Raw genomic sequence first — 27,482 nt, 5'->3', positions numbered from 1 at the left:
TCTTGATTCAACCAATCCACCCTTGTCTTGCTTTGAATGCGAGGAATATGACGTCCTTTCACGTGCAAATACTCTCCTTGATCTCAAGGTATAGTTGGTAGCCAGTGTACCTTTTCTTTTGTTGTTGATTTCTAAACCGATCCTCAACTTTAGTTTAATTCTCTATTTTCGTTTTCTTTTATAGTTAGTTTCTAAACGGATCTTCAACATTAGGCTAGTTTAGTTTTCGAATTTTCTAACGGACTGCATTAACCCATGGCAGACAGGCTAAAGCTAATCATTCTTTTCTCATACGCTGATCTTAATTGGGTGCATGAGTAAGCAAAATCAACAAAAAGGATTGAAGCTTTATCTGTTATTGGCAAAAAAAAGAGACATCATAGTTAGACGAACGCAACAAGTGGTTTTTCCCGCTCCAGTATTTTGTCGCAAGGGCAGATTGGCAGTGATTCCACGGTCCACGTAGTACAAAAGAAATATTCAACCCCTTCCTTCGGGTGTTCGGTGCCCTTTTCCTTCACATTCTTACTCTAAAATTGGTCTTGAGAGGGGCGCGCGTAACATTTTAAGGGACGACTTTGTTCAACGTTGGTTACTCAAACACCATTTCACTGGTTGCTTCCACAAAGTCTGACAAACCACAAGGCAGTGATAGAGTTATACCTCTAATATGAGAACGATCGTTATTCTCGCCATAACTACGCATTTATTCTTAACTACTGATTTGATAAATTGGACTCTGAGCCTTCAAGAGAATAGAGTGTGCTTCTTGACGAGATGGATGGATATTGTCCAAACGCCAAACCAACCACTAAGTCAAATAAATTATTAAACTTCCAACCTTTGAAAACGGGTTATCACCCAAAACAATTATATTTATATATAGAAATGATCAAGCAAATTATCCTCTAGGTGCAAACATCATTAATATTAAAATATTATTGTCGGTGGATCCTTTTTTTTTTTTTAATCTATGTGAAAAAGGTTAAGAAATAATTATGTTTTTTAGTTCTGTTAGAAGAAAATTGCTTAATCTCTGACTAGCCTAACCTAACCTAATAATAGACATTTAATCCGGTCCTAAATTAGTTTTAGGACTTAAATTCACAAATAGATAGAATTTGTGAAGTATATATAGTGTCAATGTCTCAAATATATTGTCGATTATCTAATATAATAAAATAGAAGGAAAAAATGCTGATTGCGACAAACATATTTTTTACTAAAAGATATTGTCTAGAAGCTCTTCCCAAAATTAAAAATATAGTTTTTTCAGAAATAAAATAACCTATTTAAAAAGAAATAACCTTGTCCTTCTTAGACATAAAATAACTAATTTAAGAAAAAGAAAACAAAAAAAATTGCCAGGGTTAAAAAAAAAGTGAAATCTCTCTTTCTCTCTCTCTCTCTCTCAATAAAATAACTAATTTAAGTAAAAAGTAAACAAAAGAAAATAAACAATAAGTAGAATAACAAAAAGTTACGGTATCCAGAATATAGCAATAATTAATATGGAAAGTCGGGTGACATGTTTGGTGAGAACGTCTAGAGCAGTACTATGGGACGCCTATAGAAGCACTAAGTTAATATTTTGTCAAATTTGATTGATACAACTGTTCGTGTCCTAGGGCACGGGATATACCCTAGTATTTAAACGATCCACAAAGTGTACCCGAAATTTTACATAAGACCCTAAATGCCAATATATAAGTAATTATCAGCATCTTCCAACTTTGTGTGTTGATTCCTTCTTTATATCGTCATATCTAATCTCTCGTCTTCACCACCGAAAACCTCGGTCGTCAATCATCGATTGCTCGACACCGATAGTCATCTTCTTATATGATAAAATGTCACAGGTGGTTCGGTTATCCAACCGATCCAAACCGTTCGTGCATAGTTCGGATCGGTAACCGAACCAAACCATGAGCAGATTGGTTCGGATTTAGATTTGAAAAAACCGAACCCTTCGGTTTGGATTTTGGATTGGCTCAAAAAGTCGGTTATCCAACCGATGTTCACCCCTACTTTTAATTGTAGGCCCCAATAGTATTCATTCATGTGCAGCACCATTGTTATAATGGTCGACCAAATCCGGGTAGTTACAATCCACAAAGTTAGGATCTGCGTTTCGTTCTCCCGGCGAAGGATCATTCCTTCACCGGTTCCTCTTTTTCTTTCCTTTGTTGTTAATTCTCCTCCATTAACAATCTTTTGGGTCAGATTCATAGTCTTCCTTTTCCTTCCACCCCAAAATACTATTGTTATCTGTCTTTTTCCCTGTCTTCATCTAACTCCAAGCAGTGAAGAACAACCATCTTTCCCTGTCTTCATCTAAAAATAGCAACTTACTCCAAACCAATGTTCATCCAAAGAGAGAGTTTAAAGTTGGGTTCTCTCCCTTAGATTATGAAGTCCTCAAAGTGATAAGTTCAACTGAAATTTGAAAGGGTTTCTTAATCTACTTGGGTATAATCATATCAAGAATGCAAGTTTTCTGGAACAAAATTAGGGTTGTGGATAGTAATTTGAAGTTTCAGATCTGTTTGAAGTTTGTTTTAGTTGATTTGTTTTCTACGACAAGAGCGGGTGGTGCTTCGTGAAGGTGGTGTGGTGGTAATGTGATTTCTATGGTGGTGTGATGACGACGATTCTCCACAGACGGAGGCGGTTTTCTGGCGGCAGCGGCGGTTTTCCGGTGTCGGCGGCGGTTTTCCGGTGACGGCGACGGTTTTCCGGCAACAAGGCGGTGGTTCTTTTATAAGTTTTACTGTAATATTTTGTCGACCTTTAGGGTCTTTTAATTCACGATCTTTAGGATCTTTTGTCGGCCTTTAGGGTCTTCTGTTTGAGTTAGTGTCTAGTCCCATTTCTTTCTCTTCATGAGGCACTTTGCATTTAAAGGTATGTAACTCTCACGAAGTTTTCAGAGGAGAGAAATAAGAATGATGTATCATCCATGTAAACAATGTGATTTATCACTTATTAATGGAAATGGTTCCCTTGGCTTCAAAAGAAATGGTCGACCAATCCCAAACCTCAATTAATGTAAGTATTTATGGTCTAAATCTCCTTTCATTTCATATTTTTTTTTTGTTGAAATTCCTTTCATTTCATATGATGTGTCATACAAACGTTGAAGGGGCTGATTTATCAAAAACACAAATAACAAATTTCCAAAACCTCTATAGGCGGCCCCTTCCTTTTTGTAATTGGGCGGCCTTTCTGTTGGTATCTTGTGGGTGTCGGGACAGGATTGAGTTTGTGCTTTCAAACCTAGCCCGGAATAGACCCAGTCTAAGTGGCCTCGCCCTCGGTCTTTGCGGGTTCGTGGTGACACTGAGAGTGAGGCGGGGGCTGAGAGTAAAAAAAATATGGCCATAGACACACCCGAAGACGAAGAGAAAAGGGACGAGCCATATGTCACCGTCAACCATGCCCTCTCTAAGTATAGATATGTACTTATCTTGACAGTTTACAATTCACAAAAAAATCGAAATTTTCTTCTGTCAGGATGTTGTTGAATGTTTAGTAAGAGGTTAATTATATGAGGGCAAACATATCACTCATATATCTTGATTGATGTTAACCTCCAGACATAAATTACAAAGATATATGAGTAACGAAATTCCTAACCTTTTTATATATTCTAATCAAATCAATACCTAACCCATTGTCCTTTGTTCTTCCATATGACGTGTGTTTTCAAGCGTTCCCTACTCAATTACATCATTTTCTCTCATTAGAAATTAGGAAACGGATTTAGAGTATATCTGATCAAATTCTGAGCCTATTTTTTTACGGAAATGTTAAGTTCACAAAAGAATTTGACAAAAATTTTGTCGAAATGACGTGACAAGTCTCTTTTGAAAGTTTGACTGAATCATTACAATTAAAACATGAACGACTCGTAAAGAGAACGTCCAAATTCAGTCAAAATTTGAAAGGAATCCTACTACGTCATTTCGACAAAAAATTTGTCAATTTTTTTTTTTGTAAACCTAACATCTCCATTATTATTATTATTATTATTATTATTATTATTATTATTATTATTATATGGGACTATTACATATCTAACTGTCGACTATTGGTGTTTCATAAAGCAATACCTAAGAGCTAAGGAACACTAAAAAAATTTCAACATAATTTTTTGAAAAAAAATTTCGCCAATATTTCTATAACAAAACCCCAATAATTACGAACTATTAAGGTCCCTTCAATCCGTGGGGGGTTGTTTTTATAATGTTCAAATTCTAACATTTTGGGTGAGTTTGAGATATAGCTCATATAGGAATAAAACTCTGTAACAGTTGTCTGAAGAACTAAATAAATCGGACAATATCAAACATAAGCTATACTTATAGGTCAACCCGAAATTTCAAATGTTCATGTCTAATATCTTTGAAGTCTTGCATTATTACTATATTATAGGCATATTATACATAGAAATTGTGTAATAACATCATCATTGATGAAGTGGACCCTGATGGATGGCATGGGATGGATCAAGTTGGAATGGCTAGAGGACGGAAACCGTGTGCCAAAGCAGCAGTCCATACTTTATGTAGGTCTAAGAGCGAGTGTCCGCATTCGTGAGAATCCCATCTTTCCAATGCGTGCACTATTCCAGCTACCCTCCACGCGCTCATTACCCTCCTTGGCAACCAGTTCTAGATCAATATTATACATATTAGTTCTCGATCAAGATCATACATTGTTTGAATCTAATAAGTCGGATTCGGGTGATTCAAATCAGCCATCCATACAAGTTAGAAATAGTCAGTTAGCCACTATCTTAGTCTTATATGTCCAGAGTTTGACTTAGAAGCTACGTAAGACTTTGACTCGGAAGCTAATGTGGCACCGCATACTTTCATAAACAATTTTCTCAAAATCTCAATGATTTTAAAGCCCGAAAGTACTAATCACTAAAACATAGAGAAATTTATATTGTAAAGTTACCTCACAAGAGTGCATGTTTTCAAGAGCGGGAGGTATTATCATAGCGGGTGTGTTGTAGTAAACACAATCTTTACGCCATTTTCTCGTGGGAGGGAACTGAGAAAATGGAATGAAAATAGTTCCTTTGGGTGCATTCTTCTGATCTTGTTTGCTAAACCCATCTCCCACCAACCACACCTACATACATAAGCAAATTCATCTAATTTTTTTTTAAAAATAAGTTTCGAATCTGTCTCCCCGGGACAGAGACACATATTTACCACTCAATGGAAATGGATTCAGAAATTAATCAAATTATACATAAAAAAATTGTATAATGAATGAACTTACCTTAATAAGATGATGAGGAGAAGTAGTAGTTGATGAAGGGGAAACGATCAAATTGGTAGTGGTGGGGAACCTTAACTTGAGCTTTTCATAGTTGTCATCATTTTGGACAGAGATGACCACTTGAACCCCTCTTTCGCATAGAGACAAGGCAATGGCATAGGCTACCTTTGTGAGCTTCCCTCTCATAAGAACTTGCTTTGTTCCATCTGGTATCATGCCTCCATTGAGAACCAAGGAAGCAGCTAAACTACTTCCATCCACTAACTTTATCGTAAGTTTAGGATATTTCTCTATGTAAACCTCCCCATTGTTGTTCAATTCGTCTCCCTGCACCCCAAAGATAATATTACTTGCAATATTAGTTTAAGAAAGGAGCACGATAATTTGAGCCTATGGTAAAGAATCCTAGCTAGCTTGCAAATTATGAACAAAATGATTACAACATCCTTAACTCCTATTCATCTAGTATAACTAGGGATTAGGGTTTAATCAGTTCTATAATTCTTTTTTATGTAGACTGATCATTATAAGTAATGGTTCACAATGTGTTGTGTTAACAAAGTCCGTAGCGTGCCAGAGAAGCCACATATTTGTTTGGCACAAGTATGAAATGGGTTATGTTGCAGGGAAGCCTAACGAGAAAAGTTTAGCACCATCTACCCCATAGCAACAACACGAACGTGTTGTTGGGTTGTGGCGTAGCCTTTGACATCCCACCTCAATTTTTGCATATTCAGCATCGTCTCAATGAGAATTCCCACATCTTCTCGACGAGATTTATGATGTGGGACTTTTGCAAATTTTCATGTGAAGTTAATTTAGAAGATTGCTAAAACTCATTGTCGTAAGCTAGTGTCTAGCAGCGGAGCATTTGAACTTGCATAGAGTGTCCTTATAGGATGCCCAACTCAACCAAGTCGAGGAGGCCACCTTCTTGAATTTAAATTGAAACTAATTGAAGAAATATATATTGGTCCTGTCCCAATATGTATCTTTTTAATAGGTCCAATGTAATATAATGTTAAAATATTAAGTGTGGAGGCAGGCCTAAGTTTCGTGGCGGTTCACGTTTTCACGGCGTGCTGGTTCTTAATAAGTTGTGGCCAGATGCTTGGCAAGCCAGTACGCCACCACTCATTTTCCAGTGTGGCGTGTTGTTCTAGCCCGTTACTAACTGATCATGGCGTGTTAATGTTGATTTGAGTGAGTTGGCTTGTCTCGTTTTATTGTTAATTCTATGCGGGTTTTACCAATGTCTATAAATTACATGTTATAGACATTGAAGGCAATGTAGAACCTCTAAAATTTATAAATAATCTTAAGCTTCTTAGTTGTTGGAAAGGCACTAGTAGGTTAGGTCCATATGTGTGGCTATGTAATTACAAGCTTAGCTCTCAATTCTGTCTGAATGCCCTCCAAGCCTCCAAGGATTACAGTTGAGAAACTATTCAGTCAACCCTCTAAAGGTGTCCCATCCTTTTGCTCTTAGCCCATTCATTTCTTGGAACTCTCGTGGGCCCTCGGATCGGGCAGTCCGAAGGCTCTCGGATTGAGTCTAATCCGTGTTGTTCAAGCTCAGCACGGATTAGGCCTAGTCCGAGTGCCTTCGGACTGCTCCAATCCACCGGCGGCCCAAGAGTAAAATGAAGGGGCATCTGTAACTCGCCCAATATTCATATCTCATCTCATAAATTTTACCGTGTTTCAGACCAAACTCGATAACACTACCTACCCCCTTGACAGTTGGTGTTGAGGTAGGGAAGTACAAAATGTAACATTTAAGAGTTGGCCAAAAAGAGTAACATTTAAGCACCACTTTTCAATGTCCTGTTTGAGTGCAGAAGAGTGATGAGATAAGCCACGTAATAGGTGTACATCTTTATCTTGTTATTGTCAATGTACAAGGACCACTTCCAACATAAATTTGGTGTACTTTATTTGTGCCTTTCCATTTCCCACGAGGCCACTACCTCTACAAGGAGTCCGGCAATTGGTTTAGAAACAGTTTTTATATGCTAAACAGAACGACAAGATGGGCCAGACTAAAAAGTTGAAATCTGAAGTGATCGGCTCTCATTAAACAAGACGTTTTAAGAGAAAACGGTCTGTCCAATGAAAGTCAGCCACTTCGGATTTCAGCCAGGACAGTCAGTTTATTTTTTCGGATCGTTTAGCATCGTTGAATTATTGTTCTCTACCAAGTACAATAATTACTTGAGTTTTTCTAGATCAATTTTCCTTGTAAAACCAAAACTTGCCTGGTTGGAGAGGCCTAAGCTGAAGACCTTGACACCAGCTTTATCAGCTTCAACAATGGCTTCCTCTATTAATCTATTTATATCTTCTGTTTCACCGTACCCCAAATTGTACTATAACACACATACAACAAAAGCACCATCAAAGAAAACAATGATTAGCTAATCATAATTATCTAATCATTAACATAGGGATTAGTACTTGAATGTTAAGTGGAAGATCCAATTTCCTATTTGCAGGTTAAAAGGTCATATCAAAATGTTTTACCTATTAGACTCCCAACACAAAGGAGCGTAAACCTATAGAAATCTTAGAATCCATGGAAACTGTGCAAATCTATGTACAAGTTTTAGGTGATACGTGTGAATTTCTACAAATTAGTTTTGTTTTTTTGGAAAATTGACTATGCAGTCATTGCAAAGACATTGATACATCATCAAGATGTGATAAGTATGATACCTGCCTGAACTTAAACATTTTAAATATATCGGGCCTAAAACCCATCTAAACTAGTTTATGTATACTTTTAATAACCAAAGTTCAATAAATCATGGATTCCATTTCTACTGGGAATCGAACTCGAGACTTCCATGGTTTCGGAGTACATGCCTTACCAACTGAGCTAACAATTGTTGGCAATTTTTGCAAATTAGTTACAACTTTACAAAAGAATTTGTCTATTTTTACTTATATGTAGTTCACTAAACTACTAGTTAGATAACATTTCTAAAACTATCATTTATTTTCATTCAATACTAGAAAAATATTTTTAGTTGTTAAAAATTAATACAACTCTTTTTGAAAAATTGAATTTCTTAAAAGGTCAGACAAAGTGAGGACGGACGAAAAGAGTAAGTTCTTTCTTGTTAAAAAAAAGGATATTGGACCATGAGGTTTTCGCAGGCTTAGATAAAATAATTACCTGGGATCGGTATCTAGGAACTGCCCAAGTTTGCATGTTCAGATGCCCATCAAATATGTTCCTCTCCACAACAAATGTATTATTACATATCCATGTGAACAAGAAGGTCCACAAATATGTGACAGGCCACAACAACTTCATCACATACCATTTTATATTTGTCGTAGTATAATTGGGGTAAGGCTCTGCTGCTAAGGAAGCAAACCCTAGTCGAAGATGATAGATGGAATCTGGTGTAGTGAGGTGAGTTAGATGAACAACATCTAGGGTTTCATCCTGTCGCTTAAGAGATGTTTCATAGAGAAGATCACTAGAACTGTCCATTGTTCCATACATATAATCATATATTGGCATGAAGAGTGCATAGTTTGTTCGGAATTGGGTGTGATGAAGTGAATGATACCTGTTTATATATAACAACGAAAAGTTAATAATATTTTTTTTATGAAATATGTGATATCTTCACTTTATTGCACATATTTAATGTGCCAGTAACAAAGAGTGTTTTCTTGTTACTCTACAAGCAATAATTAAAATTCGAGCTCTGGTCTCTCTAGTGTAAAGCTTTACATGTGACCACTCAACCAAATTGAACTTCATTTTAACTTTATAAAATTATAGCAATTTAGGGTATATAATGTAAAACAACACTTAATATACATTATTTAAATAACTAGCCAATTCTGACTTGACAGATCATGTGATTTGATGAAATTGAATGTATATATTAGCTCTTTACATCTAGTTATATGGTTCTCTTTCCACTTTCAACGAGCGAAAATTCAATTTTTCAACTTTCCTTATTGTATTTCAAGAATAGAACCAATTGTGCCTTCAAGGCACATGTAGAAAAACCCCTTAAATATAACAAACAAAAATGATACACGGAACGAAAATCTTGGAAAGAAAACTGCCATCATTAGCAAGATTTCCGACCATCTTAAAGAGAGATGTTCACCAAAAAGCCCCAGCCGTCCAAATTGATTTCGGCCGCTTTGACTTTTGCCTACTTTATTAAATATTGTTGTACAATAAAAGATATATGAAAGTGATTATGTATGTACTTACGAAGGAGTGTAGAATATGAACTTGAGGAAAGGGAAGAAGGTGAAGAGAGAAGGAGGTACACATTCAAAGTTGCAATGACCCATGTTGTTCATGAAATCAATGTAAGTGATGTACCCACCAAGGGCAACTAGGGATGCTGTTCCGGTAAATATTACTGTTAGAATTGGAATCCCAAAGAGTGAGAAATACATGAGATGTTCTCCAAATGGGTGTATTACAGCTGCATACATAATCAAATACCTAAATATCAGATACATAGAGAAATTGAAATCTAAATGTTTATTTTTTGTCTGAATTATCCGCTTGATTCGCCTGAATGACTGACTCGGACTGTTTTTTTGGTCTATTTCAGTCGGAGTACAAAACTAAGTCAGATTTAAAATAACCCATTATTTACAAATAATCTAAAAAGACGATTACTCCTTTACTTTTTGTCTGAATCGTCCGTTTCATTCGCCTGAATGACTGACCCAGACTGTTTTTTGGTCAATTTTAGTCGGAGTACAAAACTAAGTCAGATTTAAAATAACCAATTATTTGAAAATAATCTAAAAAGACGATTACTCGTGACTAAAAAGAGTCAGACTCGTACAAAAAAAAAACGCGACACAAACAACATACATGTGATGGGTTCAGTGACAATGGAGGAGTGGTGGTGGGAATGATATCGAGAATAGAGGAAGTGATGGTGGAGAGCTCTGTGAAGCCAGTAATAGAGGAACTCAACCAGACCGGCATGAAGGAGAGTCATAATAACAACACCATCAGTTCTCCAAAAGGGAAGATGAGAAGCTCCTGAAGGTATAAACTTATTCAACAAATAGAAGAATACTCCATTCAATATGATCTGGTCATCCCTATAGTAATAGTCACAAACACCCATTAAGTACTTTCACAAAAAATCATGAAGGAAATGAACACAACTAGGTTAAGGTTAGTAGTAAAACCAATTGCTTTCTCTATCGACTTGTTCGAAATCTAAGCTCTTATCAATAATCCTATTCTTGGCTTTAGCTGTTCGAAAACGAGATAAACTTATCCATATTTGGTTATGAAGCATCCTCGATAACAAGAACGGAAGAATGAGAATATATGTCATGTCCAAAACCCTAGTACTTCCATTATCTCTTTCTTCATCATAAGCTCCTTTCCTGATATAAGAATACAAGCTATCCACCACCCATGGTGCCAAAACTATGTACTATTCCATCCATCAACAATAAACAAGGGTTAAAATTTAGCATCAACGATCGAGTATTAAACAAGACATAAGATTTAAGTCTTTTACGTACGTACCTTGAAGCTTCCAAGATGATCCCATGGCCAAGAGGTGAGAATCCCTGGTTTTGAAGCCATAATAGTAACTAAGAAGAGATTAGAAATTGTGGGTGATGAAGTAAACTAGTAGCTAGTTAGGGCATCCATACTGTGTGCATGAGGAGGAAATTTAGTTGCAAGTGATCTTGTCTTATAAGCTAGGTTATCAAAATATTAGCATGAGAATGAGGAGGTATTTATTGAACTACAACTTCAATCAGCAACTGCATTTATGAATGTGTACTGCGTGACATTCCTTCACATAAATTTGGTTGGTGCCTAATAAAAAGGAAGAATAAAGGCTACTTTTTGTTGTTTGTCTCCCATTAGCAAAATTTGCACATGTAAGCTTTTACTTCTTCTGCGCTACCTCTTTATTTTCTCCACGACTCCACCCCAATTTTTACTCCCTCTCTTCATTTACTGTGATTGAGTAGAATAATATTTCAAATTGGTTTTTGGAATTGGAGAATGTTAGGAATGTCGCGTGTTTGAGGGGTGCGACCGGCCCCCCTCAAACTACTGATTTTTGTTAAAGGGGGAGGGGCACCTAAATCTCGAATTAAATCTAATAACTAGACAATGTAAAAGAATTCAGAAAAAAGAAATGTAGCTTAATTAGTAAATATCTTGCAAAACAAACATGATGTCAAAAGTCTGGTTACCTCCCTCGTTAATTTTTTTTGTTTATTTTCTCACTCAATTCATTATTATCTCGAACTATTAATAATAACAACAATTATTAATTATAGATAATCAATTAGTATTACGTAAGTTTGTTTGCTTAAAGGCTCCTTGTGAGCCCGGACGATTTAGGGATCTTACTGTTTATCTAGAAACCAACTACGATCATCGAATCACGGTGTGATTCGCGGCTAACTTCATCCGGATCCTACATCGGGTTACACTAAAGAGTGTCAATTTTATCGGTAGATATAACAAGAGGGATGAGACATATAAACATGTGATAGACCCATAAATATGTCCAAACAGCCAAAAAGAAAGCCTAAGGCAAAGATAGTAAAAGGGTCGGAACAAAGGAGTTTTGGGTTAAGCCCATTAGTGGGCCGGCCAAGGCATGGCCGACCAGAGTAAGGAACAAATAAGGGGTTTTTTGAGCTTATCCCCTCATCGCTAATTGGTAATTGAGTTTATCCCTTCAAAGATAGGTAATTGAGCTTACCCCCTTAGACTTACTATTATTGACAAAAACACAAAGGTTGTGTTTGGTGTTCGTTTCGTGACTACTAAGAACATTTATTCTTCAATATGATTCCTAGTAGAGATTCCACCTTACTTTATTGTTTGATGTGGTCAGGAATATATTAGTAACGATTAATTTTGTTTATATATTATTTAATTTATGATTTTATTATCAAATGCCAAACATGTCCTTAGTTGTAATTCTAAATTCAAGGGGGTAAGCTCAATTACCAATTACTGAAGGGGGTAAACTCAATTAGTAATTAGTTTTAAGGGGGTAAGCTAAAAAAACCCAACAAATAATAGAAACTAGTTTTGAGAAATCTTTATTTAAGTTTCTTTTTGGGATTTAGGAAACCTAATTAGGGTTGGACACTAACTTATGGATTCTCTATATAACGTCCTCATAAGAGTTGAATAAGGTGTGGAGAATTCTCAAAGAGATTTCTAACTCTACAACACCAAAGTAGAGAAAGAAAGAGATAATTAATTTCAACTATCTATCTAGTCTAAAGAAGAAGGTGTTCTTCGTCTAACCACCATTGGAGTTCTAGCTAACTTAAAGTTGGGAGATCAAGTTGATTATCCGGGTGTCTCAAATAGAGGAGCTACAATTGGAGCTCTTGGTCTTCTTAATCAACTGGAAAGGTTCGAGGGAAAAATAACGATTAAGGTAATCTCGAAACGAACTTAGTTACATTGTTAAGTTATGCATGAGATCCTGGGGATATTAGTGTTAGACTTTAGATATCTAAGATTTCGCTTAGAACACTAGGATGCAGCATAACCCAACAATAGTCTTATGTACTGTATATCTTGGGATATCTCAAGATCAGATATTGGGTATCGATCAAATCAAAGATCAATTATGGGCTCGTGCTCGTACAAAATATGATGAAGAGATGCAAAAATGTGGTGCGATATGTAGAACAGATAGGTCTCTAGAGAGTCGTTGGCGTTTGATCGGTACTACTGTTTCAAATTTCGAGGATGTTTTCGACAAATTGAGAATCGGAATCAGAGTGCACCAATGAGCTAGACATTGTAAGTATATATACATATATATATATATATATATATATATATATATATATATATATATATATATATATATACTAGGTATAGCCCGTGCCTCCGGCACGGTGAAAATCAAACTTGAATAAAATTTAGAAAAACATACAAAAATAAATGATATGCAGAATATTTAACACTTATTATCAACAAATAACTTTTCGGCTAATATTCTTTCTTTAGACTATTGTAAATAACAAAATGCTAAATTCCTTCAAGATCTAAGTCAATTGAATCAATCAATTAAAAGAAAAATACTAACATCAAATGAAGCAACCAAATACAAAACCCCTTCCCAGTGTAGAGATAACTGACCTGAAATCGAAGATCTTTGTCGACCGAACACAGTAAAATCTATTTTGACATGCGCACTTTACTTATCGCAATTGATATAACCCTGTGTGCGACATGGATTTTACCCTCGTAAAGGCGTAATTCAATCAACAATGATGTTGTAGATGAAAATTGTCATTTTATACATGACCCATCTTAAACGTAATTCTAACAATATAGGAGATAGATTTATTGAGAAGATAACCCTTTCGCTATCGATACCTCTCCTTGTTTAGTGATAGTGATTTTCTAGATTATCTTAACCTCCTTTTCTCTATTTAATATGAAAATGAGAGAATACGAAGTGTTATATCAATTAGATAAGTGATGAAGACACAACTTACCAATCAAATAACTTTGAACACACAATATATTCTGAAGCATCTTTACTAACTAAACCAAACCCTGGATCAAGCCATTATGTTATAGTCTCATAACAAATTAACACTCGGGTTGTTTGTGCCAGTTGGTTTCAAAATTTAACTTAAAAGTACCACATCTCCTCTGCTCCTCCTACCACTTTTATCTAGTGGCATATGATAAATAGTAAGACAACCATCCCGCTAATTATATGTATATAAATATGTGTATAACAAACTCATAGAGGGAATAATCTAAAAAGAATATCATCGAAAAGTTGTTGCAAAATTAATTATCTTGCAATGAGGCAAAGTTGTTAATTACATATAATCATATGAAAAATCTAACTACACAGTTACCTATTCTTAACTCCAGATGTAGTATAGTTAAATATTAAAATGAGAATATAGGGAGCAACAAAACTACAAGCTCATGTTGCAACAACACAAAGAAATTTAAAACGTGCACAGGGTGGAAGTTGAGTTATAGATCTCACACGCAAATTTTAATTTCTTGTCATCAAATTATGTAGGAAGATATGTGTTGCGTTTTCTATATAATTTGTCGTGCTTCCTCTAAGATCTGGACTGCATGCCCAACATCAAAAGACAGTCTTTGAATGTTTAAATTCAAATGGAGAAAATAAAAATATAATTAACTTCTTGAAGATTTGAAATATACATTGATTGTCGTAAATAAGTTTAGACTATCAGAGTGACCTGTCTAAACTTTGTTTATGCAATTGCATCACATAGGCCTGAAACACTCTTGGGTTAGCCATCAGGCACATAACCCAACATGATATCAAGATGAGTTTGCACCAATGTGAAGAAAAAGAAACAAAAATGAAGTTTCCCTAAAGGCAAAATGAAAAGGAACAGTTATTGCTCTGCCCTACAGAACTGAATAACCCTAACAAGTATAATTCATAAATTTCAACTAAATTCAAACAAAAGATTTAGCTAGAGACATGTGTGCCTTGCCAAACTCTCATTCCAATGCCCTCATTGTCTATTGATATGAGAGCTGCACACAGACAGATATTAACTAACATCTGGACCTCTAGTCCTTGAATGTGTAGGGACTATATGAGATCTCTTTTTTATTTGATTCAATGTACTTACTTCCATAGGAAGAACAAAATCAATACTTTATCTTAAAAAAAAAAAATCAAATACAAACACATTGCAATCACAAGTTAAAAAAAAAATCAAGATCACACAAACTAAAAGAAAATTCCTGGAATTTGCAAATATCTACAATTAGAGTATAAGGTAGTAGTGAATATTTACAAATATGTTTTCCGTTACCAGACAACTCAAATTCAACTTGTCTATAAAGTGATGCTAATGTGGCCTTTCCGATTAACATTCTATATGTTATTTTATTAGGCCAAACTTAATTGTTGGACGGGAAGTAGACATCCACTACTTTCGAGTTCAAAACCAAAAAAACAATTGAACATAAAGTCATTAAACATGAAAAAAATGTATTCTTCTATGTCCCCTTACTTCCTCTTTACTACTTCAATACATTTCTTCTATCTGTTAAAAATAGAGAGTAATAAGTGAGGTAATACTATATAGCAAAAATTGAAGGGAACATTGAAAGAGAAAATAATAGCAAAACAGTGAAAAAAATTTACATTGTTATATCTACAAAAGCAAAAAAAAAAAAAATTGATATTAGTAAATCAAAAAATAATTCAAGTTTGTGCAAGGAATTGAAAAAAGTCATTAGTATAGTTTAAAGAAGAAAACGAACAGAAGAAATACGAAAATATCCGAATATAATTTTGACACATCAAAGGAACTATGGTGGTTTCTTGTTCAATATTAGACCAAAAAATTCATTTTTGGGTTAATTCGAATATAATTTTAGACAAATAAACGATTTTCTAAAGAGTCAAAGTTTAGTTTAGAGGTATAAAAAGAACTCAAGAGAGATGCACTTCAAGGAAGAAAGTACAAACAAAAATAACAAAGACTTTGAAAGCAAATTAAAGATAAGAGTGAGTGAATAGAAGAAAGAATATATCATTAAACTATACACAATTTCCAAGTTTTAAGTTTCTGCTGACCTATTTAAGAGAATGCCTTGATAACCATTCCTTGTGGATTAGATATTATAATGAACTTACGTAGAAACCCTGCAAAATGAACTTCCTTTTTCACATATTTTACAAATAGTAAACCTAAGTTAGTATGATGCAAATGGCCTGGGATATGAAACATGTAAAAGTGACATAAGAATAATGATTCTGTTTGTTTCTAGACATCAGCATTATAGAGATCAAAATTCATAAGTAAATTCACGTTGACTATTTTAAGAAGCAAATGAGAAATCCTATGTTAGTAAGCTCAAGTTGTTGTTGAGAGGCTATAAATTGATGAATACGAACCAAAATATTCGTAGAAGTTAAATAAAAAATGATAAGAGAAATCAAACATACAAAATAAGCAGTTAAAACTAATGAAAATTAATCATCGAAGAAGTAATTATTCACCACCAACATAAGTTTTAGCTGGAAGGAAAACTAAACTACCAAATCGGGTTGTGTTTGACAAGTTTGCCTAAATTGAGAATGACCAGATCTATTCAGATCGACAAAATAAGAAATTAAGTACAGAAACGGGAATGAGCAGGAACGAAAACTTACTCTAGAGTAATGAACACACAGATAGAAACTAAAATCGGAAAGAAAGACTAATGAATCGGAATAGAGGCAGTCTGAAATTGATATCTTCAGGATAGAGCCAGATTGAAGAGAGGACGAATACAAATTCATATATCTATTTAACAAAAATGAACGGAAGAACCCTGATTTAATTGAGAAGGGTAAGATCTCATATAAAGGCCTATTTCACATACAACATATAAATAACAAAGAGAGAACGAAAATAAAAATTACTTCGCTAAATCGACTAAGGAGATGCTAATACCAAAAACTTTGATGACTGCTAGATGAGGCCACCAGATGCCGAGATGTTAATGACACCAAATTCATTCTTCTGAAAAATTAAGTACATGATGAAATGGGTAATGAAAACCAGACAATAAATAAATGAAAATGGTTCTTCTCCCCATCAAGAACCTACGGAAAACCATATTTTTTTAACAATTCTTCACAGAAGTGTCTAATTGGTATAGTCGATTCACTATAAGTATAATTTACTGTGTTCATGGAAGTACGTTCTTGAAGAACGACAAAAATTGTGTTATTTGGTCATTGCTTGGGGGACTGGCCTGAGTGTGGGGCCTTCTATGGCGCAACATCGAGCTTAGGAACAAACATTGTGGAAAGAAATGCAAGGAAAATAGCAGAAACCATGAATGAAAATGAAAGATAACCCAAACCTTGGGATTAAGTATACGTCGCCTCCAATTGAAAAGATAGTGAGCAACAAAAACCAGAACCAGAAATATTAGTTAATCAATTCATGTTCTATTTCTTATAAACGATTTAAAAGTTATTAGATTAACAACAACAAATTTCAGAATCAATTTGGTTCGTTTAAATCTATCTAACTAAGTTATTAGATTCACATCAACAAATTTCAGAATCAATTTGGTTGGTAGGTAATTGATTTTTGTGCTACAAAATGTGTAGTTCAATCGAAGGAAAATAATAACAGAAACTTACTTGAATTAGGGATTTAGGGCTTGCAATGGTTTACCTAAAACCCATGCAATTCCCATTATCCAGAGTAAGAAATGGCTTCTTCAAGTTTACCTTTGTCCTAGAGGTTTCCCCATTATCCAGAATTGCCCTTCTATATATTAGGGTTTCAAAATTGGGGAAGATGAAGAGTTATTGTAAATTAGAGACATTGAAATGAGATCCAAATTTACGAGAGGAGAAAGTAACGCATGATTGAATTTGTCTGTGTTAATTGGATTTAAGATGATCTTCACCGAGAGGGGAAGAAGCAGTTTTATTTTGGAGTGATGACAAGTTTGTAACGGAAGGAAGAATAAAAATGACGAGACGAATTAGACGATCAGCACCTCAGAACATGAGTAGGACGGTCAAGATTTAGGGTTTCATCCACTCTCTTGGATCTAGTGGGTTAACTAATTCGTTATTTCTAGGGTAGGTAATAGATCAAAGAGTGGGGATTGTATCAAAATCTTAACGAACGGCTGGATTTGTCTTTTGATTTGTCCCAGTCAGCAAAAAACTTTGCGTTTTATTATATATATATATATATATTTATACAAAAATGAAAAAAAGATATACTTAATACATTTAATTTGACTTCGTTTCAACCTTATAGTTAACAAGTGCGAAAACTTTGTACGCGCAAGAAGTGGACGGAAAAAAGGGTTCTTGTTTGATCATGTATGACCTATACTAAAAGATTGTGAAAAATTTCTGGCGACTGGTCCAAAAAGAATAAATTTAATGGATTCGTTTAATGAGACGCAATTAGAAACCCCTTCATCTGATTCTCCTAGGTTAGCATTCTCAGCTAATCTTGATGCAGGTGATAATCAAACTACACCAGACTCCTCTAGTTGGTCAACTGGAAGAAAGAAAGAGAAGACAAGGAAGAGGGTAGACGAAGAAAAAACTAGGGACACTGCCCGATTTCGCAACCGGGGCGATGAAACCCTTGAGATTATGAGAAGGACCGAAATAGCCTGACTTGAAAGGAACGTTTAGAAAGATAAATATACTGAAAATGTTCATGAAATTGAGATGGAAAAAATTATTAATGAACGAAAAAAATCGATAAAGAACGGAAAGAGATGGAGTATAACGTTATGAATATTGACACCAATTTTATTACAGGCCCGATACGACAAGAATACTTTCGTAGAGAACAAGAAGAAATATTGTATGGGAAACGAAATAGTGCAGTCAGTGGTAGCTCGTTTGGAGGTGTGTATGGAGATGGCTACATCGGTGGGTGCGTAGGTGACTATGAAGATGATGATTTCCCCCATATTAACGAAGTAGTTTCAATTTGTAGTTTTCATAAAATATTGTAATTTTAGTAAAATGTCATCTTAACTTCAATTTGTAGTTTTGGAAAACTATCGTAGTTTTAGTAAAATATTGTATTAGTTTTAGTTAGTAGTTTTAGTAAAATATCGTATTAGTTTTAATTTCTAGTTTAAGTCTTGTAAGTCCAAATATTTGTTGTGTATTCTTACTTTTTTAAAATGAGTGTTAAAATGATAAAAATGAAATTTTGTGTGACGAATAGTGATTTAACGGAAGTTTTAGAGTTCCGATTCAACAATTTGAAAACACCAAAATTTTTGGTGAAGATTCATTTTTGGTGCTACCCATTGGGATGCTCTAATTTGTACCTATTTGTTTGCATTTGGAGATAGGTTGAAAATGAAGAAGAATGATAAGGTAGCCAAAATGGATTTATTACATTTACTTATAAGACTGCAAATCTACATAGGATGGACTTTATCAAAATAATAACACAACATAGTAAGTTCGACAATAAGGAAATTGTCCATCAATCAATACCTAACTAGGAACAGCCAAAGGACGGAATCCATGTCGTAAACTTGCACGCCATACTTTGTCAAATTCCATCGAAATTGAGTCCCCGCATTCGTGAACATCATATCCTTCCAAGGCATGAACTAGTCCTGCTATCCTCCACGCACTCATCACCCTCCTTGGCAACCAATTCTGTTCACATTACCAAAAAAATATATTGTTATTATTGATTAAAATCAACCGTCAAATCACTAACTCTAAATCGATAATGTTTCATATCTGTAAGAATAATTTCACATAGACAAAAGAAAATCTTATACAACATTACCTCACAAGAGTGCATATTTTCAAGAGCAGGAGGGACAATCATTGCCGGAGTATTGTAATAAACACAATCTTTTCTCAATTTTCTAGTGAGAGGGAACTGAGAGAAAGGAACAAAGATGGTTCCTTTTGGGGCATTCTTCTGTTCCTCCTCTTTAAACCCATCTCCCACTAACCACACCTTATGAGCATCACTTTTTGACAGGACCAAATTACTTGTGTTGTAATTATATTTGGTCAAAAGTTGTTTGAGTTTATTATAATCTTCTTTTTCTAAAGTTACCACCTCAATTCCTCTTTCACATAGAGCTATGGCAACAGAGTAAGCCACTTTATCAAGTTTCCCTCTCATTAGTACTTGCTTGGTTCCATTAGGGATCACAGTACTATTGACCACTAGAGCTGCAGCTAAACTACTTCCATCCACTAATCTTATCTTCAGATTTGGGTGTTTCTCTATATATATCTCCCCATTTTTGTTTAGTTCTTCTCCCTGCCGACAAATATAAAAAAAAGTAAAATTCATAACCACTTGTACATAATCATCTTTTATTCGAAGAAAATGCAAATTAGGCCAAAGAACTTATTTCTTGTTGGGTTTGGTTTAAGAGACTTGTCAATGTCTTTGTACCCTTGGACTCGCCATGGCAACTATGCAACTCTATTTAACCCCTTCAAACTATATATACTATGTGCAATTTGTGCAAACTTTAGTGCTTGCAAATTTGCCCTAAATTTTTACATGGGAAGACAAGTGTTTTGAGGATGGAAATATTTAGTGGGCGATAATCGAGTCCCAGGAATCTATGTTTATCGAATCTCGATACTCTAAGAGCGGTACGTACACTGTGGTGCACCTGAGACGTCGCCAGTTAGCGAGGTCCACCGTAATCCAGTACGTGGGTGATATTGGGCTCCTCATATCAGATCTTACCATACGAGATTGGACTCACTTAATAAGATAACCCCCGGTAGAGATATCCCCTTGCAATCACAATGTGTCCCCTAAGTTATGAAAATAATTTCTCGTTTGATCGAGATATTGTTCCGAGTATTGGTCCGAGTCTGAAACAGAGAGCTTCATAATTGAGAAGCTCAAGAAGTATGAGAGAGAAGAGAGAATAAAATAGTGAATAAGGATTTATCACCTTCTCTCTCTTGAATTTGAGTTATCTTTGGTTCTTGGTTTTGCAATCTTTCTAAAACTGAAGGAGGATTTATTTAGTTATTTTCTAACAAAGAAAAAGATACAAAAGAGGTTGATTATTGCTATTGTTGAAAAGGAATACCTAAGAAATTTCTGATTGAATTAAAGAGGATTCATGATCATGTTGAATAATATGCTTATTGATTTAAAACTCAACACTGTTACCCCATCAACCTCCTCCAAAATATTTTGGCTCAGAAGGCGCCTATAGAACTTCCCTTCGGCTTGTACCATTTTTTTTCGACATGTCTTGTACCATTTCTTTTGGACTGGATCATTGGAATGTTTCCTAATGGATATGCTCTGAAAATGGTTTTGGGTAGGTAGACTACGTTAGCGCGCTTGGGTACGTTTTGTAAAAGCTGAGGTCCCCTCGTAACTTCCCTAGAGCAAATCTTAGCCACGGTGAACGAAAGAGACCCAAGTATCGATCACAGGGGCCTACCTGTGAGCTGTTTGTTTGAGAAATAAATACTACATTCTTTAGTTGGTTTAAAACTGAAATGTCACTATATATACATTTAATATCTGAAAGAGAATATCCGAAGAAGGAACTTACCTGGTTCAGGAGACCTAAACTGATAACCTTAGCACCATCTTTCTCAGCTTCTAGTATGGCTTCCTCAATCAACCTATTCACTTCCCTTCTCTTTGATGCCGATTTATACTACATATATAAATAACCGTCAACCAAATCAGAAAACCTAAACAAACTACGCTTTTTTGTAAATATATATAGATAGACTCGAGTCAAAACTCAGATTGTTTGTTTATGTCTAACTCGTAATCCATTTGACTCAGACAAGTCAGATTTAGAGAACGAAAAAAAAACTTAATAAAAGTAATAATGGTTATTTACTTACTTGGGAACTATATCTAGGGACAGCCCAAGTCTGCATTTTAAGCTTCCCATCAAACACATTTCTTTCTACCACAAAGGTATCACTACATATCCACTTGAAGAACAAGGCCCAAATATATGTTACTGGCAACAACAACCATTTCATCATCTTGCTAAAAGTACTTGTCCTAGCATAAGGCGTCGAGGCTAGAGAAGAGAATCCTAGTCGTAGATGGTAGACAGAGTCAAATGTAGTTAGGTGTGTTAAATGTACGACATGTGGAATTTCATCTGGTCGTTTCACGGCGGTTTCATAAACAAGATCAGTGGACTTGTCCATAGTTCCATAGATGTAATCGTATATCGGCATGAAGAGGGAGTAGTTTGTTCGAAATTGGGTGTGATGCAGTGAATGATACCTGAAAATCATACATACATTATTAGTATTATACCGCGTCTCTGTTGAGCATTAAAATTTGTAAGTAGATAAATCTTGTACAATTGATTACTTACGAGGGAGTATAGAAGATGTATTTGAGGAAAGGGAAGAAGGTGAAAAGGGAAGAAGGGACCCATTCGAAGTTGCAGTGGCCCATGTTGTTCATGAAATCAATATAAGTTAGGTAACCAGCAAATCCAACAATGGATGCAGTACCAGTGAGGATAGTTGTCACCAATGGGATTTGGAAAAGGAAAAAATACATCAGATGTTCTGCAAATGGATGTATCACAGCTGCCAATCATGTAACCTAGTAAGAAAATTTACATGTACAGTTTCATATAGAGAGAGAGATCTAGCGAGCTAAAAGTCGTATCAGCATTATCCCACAATGCTCATTCCTTAGAATATGTTCGCTTTGAACAACTCTCTCGTTGTAAGTCGTTTTTCAAAGAGATTTATCTCCAATGGGATCTAACATGGTACGAGAGCTAGTCTCTCTGTGATGGATAAGGTCTTTGTTAGTTCATTCTTGGCATATTGGGGGACGGTCGTCGAGTAACTCCAACCCTGACATTAGGGCGAGAGGTAAACATCGTCTAGGCATTAGTTTTGACAGAGTACACAAGTATTGGCCAGTGTTTTTCTCTTGCAAGACGTACGGTTTTAAAGAGAGTTAGGCCTAATAAACACTAACAAGTAGGATTGATAATTATTAAACAACATACAAGTGATGGGTTCGGTGACGATGGATGAATGGTGGTGGGAATGATATCGAGAATAGAGGAAGTGATGGTGGAGAGCTCTGTGAAGCCAGTAGTAGAGAAACTCAACTGGACCGGCATGAAGGAAAATTATTAAAATCAAACCCTCAGTATTCCACAAGGGGGAGTGGGTAGCTCCTGGCAACCGATTATATCCAAAATAGAACAAAATTCCATTTAATATGATCTGATCATCCCTGCAAACCCATACCCAAATTCAGAATTAGTTAATCACATAATTATACCAAATAAAGAAACATAACAAAAAATTTGATGGTCTAAATTTGGTAAGAAATGGATAACTAGTAATTATGTACCAGTTGGACTCTCTATCAACTTGTTCGAAATCGATTGTCTTGTCGAGTATCCTGTTCTTAGCTTTGGCTGTTCGAAATCGGGATAAGCTAATCCAAATTTGGTTATGAAGAGCTCTCCATAGTAGAAAAGGGAAGATGAGGAAATGACTTAAATCTTTATCTTCTCCTTTAATTGATCCCATGATGAATGAATATGTTCCTCCTAATGCCCATGGTGCCAACACTATATACTAAATACATATCATAATGTAATTAACCATCATTAATTAGTTCTATACAATATGTTATAGTTAATTAAAGATATAGAATGAGAATAATATCATCATTATATCATGATCATGATGATGATGCTTCATACCTTGAACCTCCCAAGTGGTGTCCATGGCCATTCTGTGAGAACTCCTGGTTTAGATGCCATAGTTATGTAAGTTATTACTGCATGTATTCCTTCTCTAATGGCTAATACATTTATAGAGTGATTAAAAGAAGTGATGAATGCTCATTCCTATTTGGCCTTCCAAATGTAACTAACTCACTGTTTTGAGCCCCCACCGTTGTCTAACTCGATTTTTTGGCCCACTAACTAGAAATGTTGTTAGAGATAACTTATCTTTATTTTTATTCTATTTTCACCCTTCTTTCTCTCCTTCATCTTTTTTCTGTCTCCATATATCTCCAAACTTCGCTCTCTTTCTTGCTCTATTCTTCTTTTTCTTCTGAGTTATGTCCCCCCTCCGTTTTCTTATTTTCCACTCTATAGACAATAGGAGTCTTTTTCACTAGGAAAAGATGTCGGTCGATCCAGTGGTTTTGCCTTTTGACAGTTGACAAAGTTTGTGTCTAATTTTTTTTTAGAACCTCGATTGACGGAGGCCATTGAGGAAAGAGGGAAAAGAAGAAAAAAGGGAAAAACAAACATAGAGGTGAGAGAGAGAGAGAGAAAGGCGGGAGTAAATATGAAATATATATATATCGTTAGTAAAAATTGTTAATGGGGGCAAACAATAGTAAGGGGGTAAAAAATTGTATGGAATAATTTTGGGGGCCAAAATAGCAAACAAGTTTGCTAATGAGGGCAAACAAGAAATACTGCTACAATCAGGAAAGCTTGATTGATTAGGAAGTGAATGAAATCTTCACGTCTGGAGGCAAATTAGGTGGAAGTTGGAAGGTTGGACGATGATCTTCGTGACAAGGAATCTACCCTTTTTGTATATAATGTGGACTAGGTGAAAACATATATCATCTCCTTTTAGAACCGTATCAACTATCGCTCAGTATTTCTTAATTGTATTGCCCGTGCATTTTAGATTTGGTTGGGACGTTTTTGCTCCTAGTTGAGAAGGTGGAGAAACCAGAGAAAAAAAGATACATTGATCACTTGACCTTAATATATTTTAGTTTTTGTTTTGTTTAGTGTAGAAGAGATCTTTTGGTGGATTAACATGATTTAGAGAGACAAAAAAAACAATCACATCCAGTTACAAAACAATTATGTTAATTATAACAAAATAAATCACTCTTATTCTCTTAACTTACATAGGATAAAAATTCTCAGTAGTTTTGGACCTAGTTTGGCCGAGGTAGATGCCCTTGTAGGCCCTCTCTTACCTGTTAAAGTGTTAATGGAACCAGATACGCTTCTAATTTAGTGAATGATGTTATTTACTTTTAAAGTGGTAGTGTTTTTCCTATAGTGCATCAGAACTCTGGGTAGCATTAATCAACAAACCCGTCTGCGTGGCCCAGGAAGAGGTCCATTAGCATGTGGTAAGCCACATGGGGAGCTTATTTATTTTTTTTTGTTGAAAGGGTAAATTATATTAACTAACAAATAAGAGTCTTATTACAGTACATCTTAGAAATAATAAAAGGTACATTAGTCCATGCTTGATTCTTGTTCCTCTTCCTAGCCCACTTAGCCAGCTTGTCTGCCACCTGATTGAACTTCCTGTTCGTGTAGGAGAATTTAACTTTATCTAGACGTCGCTTGATGTCTCGAATTTTCTTTATATGAATCTTGGATTGCCATTGAATATCGTAACTTTGATTCTTCAAATGTTGTATGATATTTATATTGTCACTTTCAATGATAATATTTTTATAATTGTGAGATTCTGCCCATAACAAGCCGTTTAAAATCGCAATGGTTTCGCTTTCTTCTGCATTTCTGCTTCTCGAGACGGTAGTACTAGCTTCAATAAATTTGGATTCATTGTTATGCACAACCAAGCTTGTTCCTATGACATTATGAATGTCCAGGAAGGAAGCGTCTACGTTGATTTTTAGCGATGAACAGTCAGGGGGATTCCATTTTCCTGATTCTATTTTGGTTTTTGTCGGCGTTACTACTGAGTATTTAGGGAAGGTGGAGATCATGTGGATAATATTGTCGAGGTTATCTATCTCATATTGAAAGCAATGGTCGCACCGAATTTTCCAGATTATCCATAATATAATGGCAAAGTGGGTTTTATCAGTAGTGAAACAGATTTGTGATTCCTGCTCCCATGAAAAAATCCAATCTGCAATCGAAGATATTTGTGTCGACTGTATATTAAAGTAAAACCATATATTTCTGGCTAAAGGACAATGAAGAAGCGCATGTTCGATCGTTTCCGTCTCTGAACAGTTAGGACACGACAGATTATTATCAATGTATTTTCCTATTCTAGCCCTTACCGGAAGGGCTTTATTGCAAATCTTCCAAATGAAGAGCTTAATTCTGGGGATGACTGGGATGGTCCATATGAAGTTCCAGTTTGGGGAGATGGGTATAGGAGAGTTAATACTAGTACAAAGATTATGGTATAAAGATTTAACCGAGAAGGTGTCGCCTGACGTCAGCAGCGCGATTCATCTTCCCTCCCCTTTTCACTCAGAAACCCTAAAAGCTATACCTGCTAACACCACCATCATAACTGCAGTCTTAAATCTCGCAAGCAAAAAGGTAAACGGATACAAATCTGCTAGAAGAATCTCCATTGGTGGTTATATTGATCTCTGGAGAACGATTCACCTACCTATAGAAGAGTAAAGGCAAATCGTTGCTTTTCGTCTTGGAAAGGCAAGCAGACACAATAAGATCAGAGAGAGGATCTCGGGAAGATCAATAAGATAGAAAGAAAGCATAATAAGGTAAGTAATCTTGACCCTTACCTAATTACTTCCAACTGTTTAAATTTCTTTCGTTTTTGAACATGTGGCGGAACTAAATTAGAAAACCGATAAAGGCTACTCATTCCCCTTCACGCATGCGCCGGATTCTATGGATTGTGCGACGTTCGGCTTCCCCCAAGATCATCTGGTTTAGGTTTTCTCACACTTGGATTAAACAGAGGTAGTCCCTAGAGAATTCTAGATTAACGAGGGTCTTCGCCTTCCACGTGGTGCTAGGTTAGAAGGACTTTATGGAGAGGAGAAGGAAAACCTCTCTGAGCCAGATCAGGATTGAGCCTCTTTTTTCCATTATATATATGGGTATCATCTTTAGGGTTCATACTGTCATCTTCTCTTTTCCTCTCTCTCCTCCTTCTTCAATGTCGACCAACTCTAAAGACAACATTGAAGAACTAGCTCAACTCATGTCGATCCAGTTAACTATGTCAGATTACGGAAAGCTCACTATTAACTATCCTAAGCCTTCTGAAAACAAAGAGATGCAGGTAATATCTTCTGGCTACTTTAGGCCGCGAATTTGGGGAATAAAGAAAAATCTTCAGGGAATAAATTCTCTGAGACTCCATGTTTCTTTGTAAAATCTCCAGAGAATATTTTCATCTAAAGAATACAGAAAAATTTACAATTTAGAGAATTAACTTTAAGTAAAAAATTTACAATTTACAGAATTTACAATTTACATATACTACATACATAACCATCATTAATTAATTCTACACAATGTTTTATTGCACTCAATTAAGGATAAAGAATGAGATTAATATCATCACTATCATGATCATGATGCTGCTTTATACCTTTAAGTTGAACTTCCAAGTGGCGTCCATGGCCATTCTGGGGGTACTCTTGTTTTTTTTTTTAAGGGTACTCTTGGTTTAGATGCCACAGTTATGTAAGTTTTTGTTTCTAAAAGAGAAACTGCCATTAGAAAACAAAAAACAATTACAACCTAGCAGTTATCTCTAAGAGTGGACTTACAGATTGTCATTCTTGAGGAGTAAGAGAGCTTCTAGTAAGTTTAGCAAGTGCATCAGCTTTCAAGTTGGCTGATCTATATACAAATTTACATTGAAAAGTAACAAAAGGAGATCTCAATGATCTGATTGAGTTGATGACTC

General features: G+C 35.4%; 2 protein-coding genes and 1 long non-coding RNA gene across 6 annotated transcripts; all 3 read right to left on the bottom strand.

Annotated features, from left to right (window-relative positions):
* Positions 1-4,342: 4,342 nt before the first annotated feature.
* Positions 4,343-11,276, bottom strand: LOC147543473 (very-long-chain aldehyde decarbonylase CER1-like). Of its 2 annotated transcripts, none has more exons than XM_086636567.1 (9): positions 10,838-11,276; positions 10,489-10,742; positions 10,163-10,398; positions 9,542-9,761; positions 8,474-8,876; positions 7,554-7,664; positions 5,296-5,622; positions 4,966-5,142; positions 4,343-4,673 (listed from the first exon to the last, which is right to left on the bottom strand). In XM_086636567.1, exons 1-9 carry the CDS (start codon positions 10,895-10,897, stop codon positions 4,509-4,511), a joined length of 1,953 nt encoding a protein of 650 aa, XP_086492693.1. In that variant the 5' UTR covers positions 10,898-11,276; the 3' UTR covers positions 4,343-4,508. The 2 variants fall into 2 exon arrangements, with proteins under 2 accessions (XP_086492693.1, XP_086492694.1); XM_086636568.1 differs by having other exon boundaries at positions 5,296-5,618; positions 7,550-7,664; positions 10,838-11,113.
* A 2,050-nt stretch (positions 11,277-13,326) lies between these two features.
* Positions 13,327-18,019, bottom strand: LOC147543472 (uncharacterized). 3 transcript variants are annotated; one of them, XR_015223767.1, is made up of 3 exons: positions 15,906-18,019; positions 13,810-14,412; positions 13,327-13,529 (listed from the first exon to the last, which is right to left on the bottom strand). It is a non-coding gene; the product is annotated as an uncharacterized LOC147543472 (long non-coding RNA). The 3 variants fall into 3 exon arrangements; XR_015223766.1 differs by having other exon boundaries at positions 13,327-14,412; XR_015223765.1 differs by lacking the exons at positions 13,327-13,529; positions 13,810-14,412 and adding an exon at positions 15,052-15,369.
* Positions 18,020-19,194: 1,175 nt separating this feature from the next.
* On the bottom strand, positions 19,195-24,121 carry LOC147543471 (very-long-chain aldehyde decarbonylase CER1-like). The gene is made up of 8 exons (XM_086636923.1): positions 23,543-24,121; positions 23,185-23,414; positions 22,832-23,064; positions 22,178-22,397; positions 21,687-22,083; positions 21,383-21,490; positions 19,621-20,109; positions 19,195-19,484 (listed from the first exon to the last, which is right to left on the bottom strand). Exons 1-8 carry the CDS (start codon positions 23,600-23,602, stop codon positions 19,317-19,319), a joined length of 1,905 nt encoding a protein of 634 aa, XP_086493049.1. The 5' UTR covers positions 23,603-24,121; the 3' UTR covers positions 19,195-19,316.
* Positions 24,122-27,482: the final 3,361 nt, after the last annotated feature.

Source organism: Eschscholzia californica, unplaced genomic scaffold, assembly GCF_041429995.1.
Source record: "Eschscholzia californica isolate CP2 unplaced genomic scaffold, dmEscCali1.0.p SCAF_4, whole genome shotgun sequence".
Lineage (NCBI taxonomy): Eukaryota > Viridiplantae > Streptophyta > Magnoliopsida > Ranunculales > Papaveraceae > Eschscholzia > Eschscholzia californica.
Note: the sequence above shows the minus strand (reverse complement) of the source record. Positions and strands in the feature narration are given on the sequence as shown.

Bases quoted from the DNA above. Each gene is read 5' to 3' on its own strand.
- LOC147543473 (XM_086636567.1), bottom strand. From the start codon at position 10,897: ATGGCTTCAAAACCAGGGATTCTCACCTCTTGGCCATGGGATCATCTT. The intron at 10,743-10,837 runs GTACGTACGTAA...TGGATGGAATAG, and splicing joins ATCATCTTGGAAGCTTCAAG to TACATAGTTTTGGCACCATG. The intron at 5,623-7,553 runs GCAAGTTTTGGT...TTTGGGGTGCAG, and splicing joins GCTTAGGCCTCTCCAACCAG to GGAGACGAATTGAACAACAA.
- LOC147543471 (XM_086636923.1), bottom strand. From the start codon at position 23,602: ATGGCATCTAAACCAGGAGTTCTCACAGAATGGCCATGGACACCACTT. The intron at 23,065-23,184 runs GTACATAATTAC...ATGGGTTTGCAG, and splicing joins GTTGATAGAGAGTCCAACTG to GGATGATCAGATCATATTAA. The intron at 19,485-19,620 runs GTAATGTTGTAT...TAATGTGAACAG, and splicing joins AAAATATGCACTCTTGTGAG to AATTGGTTGCCAAGGAGGGT.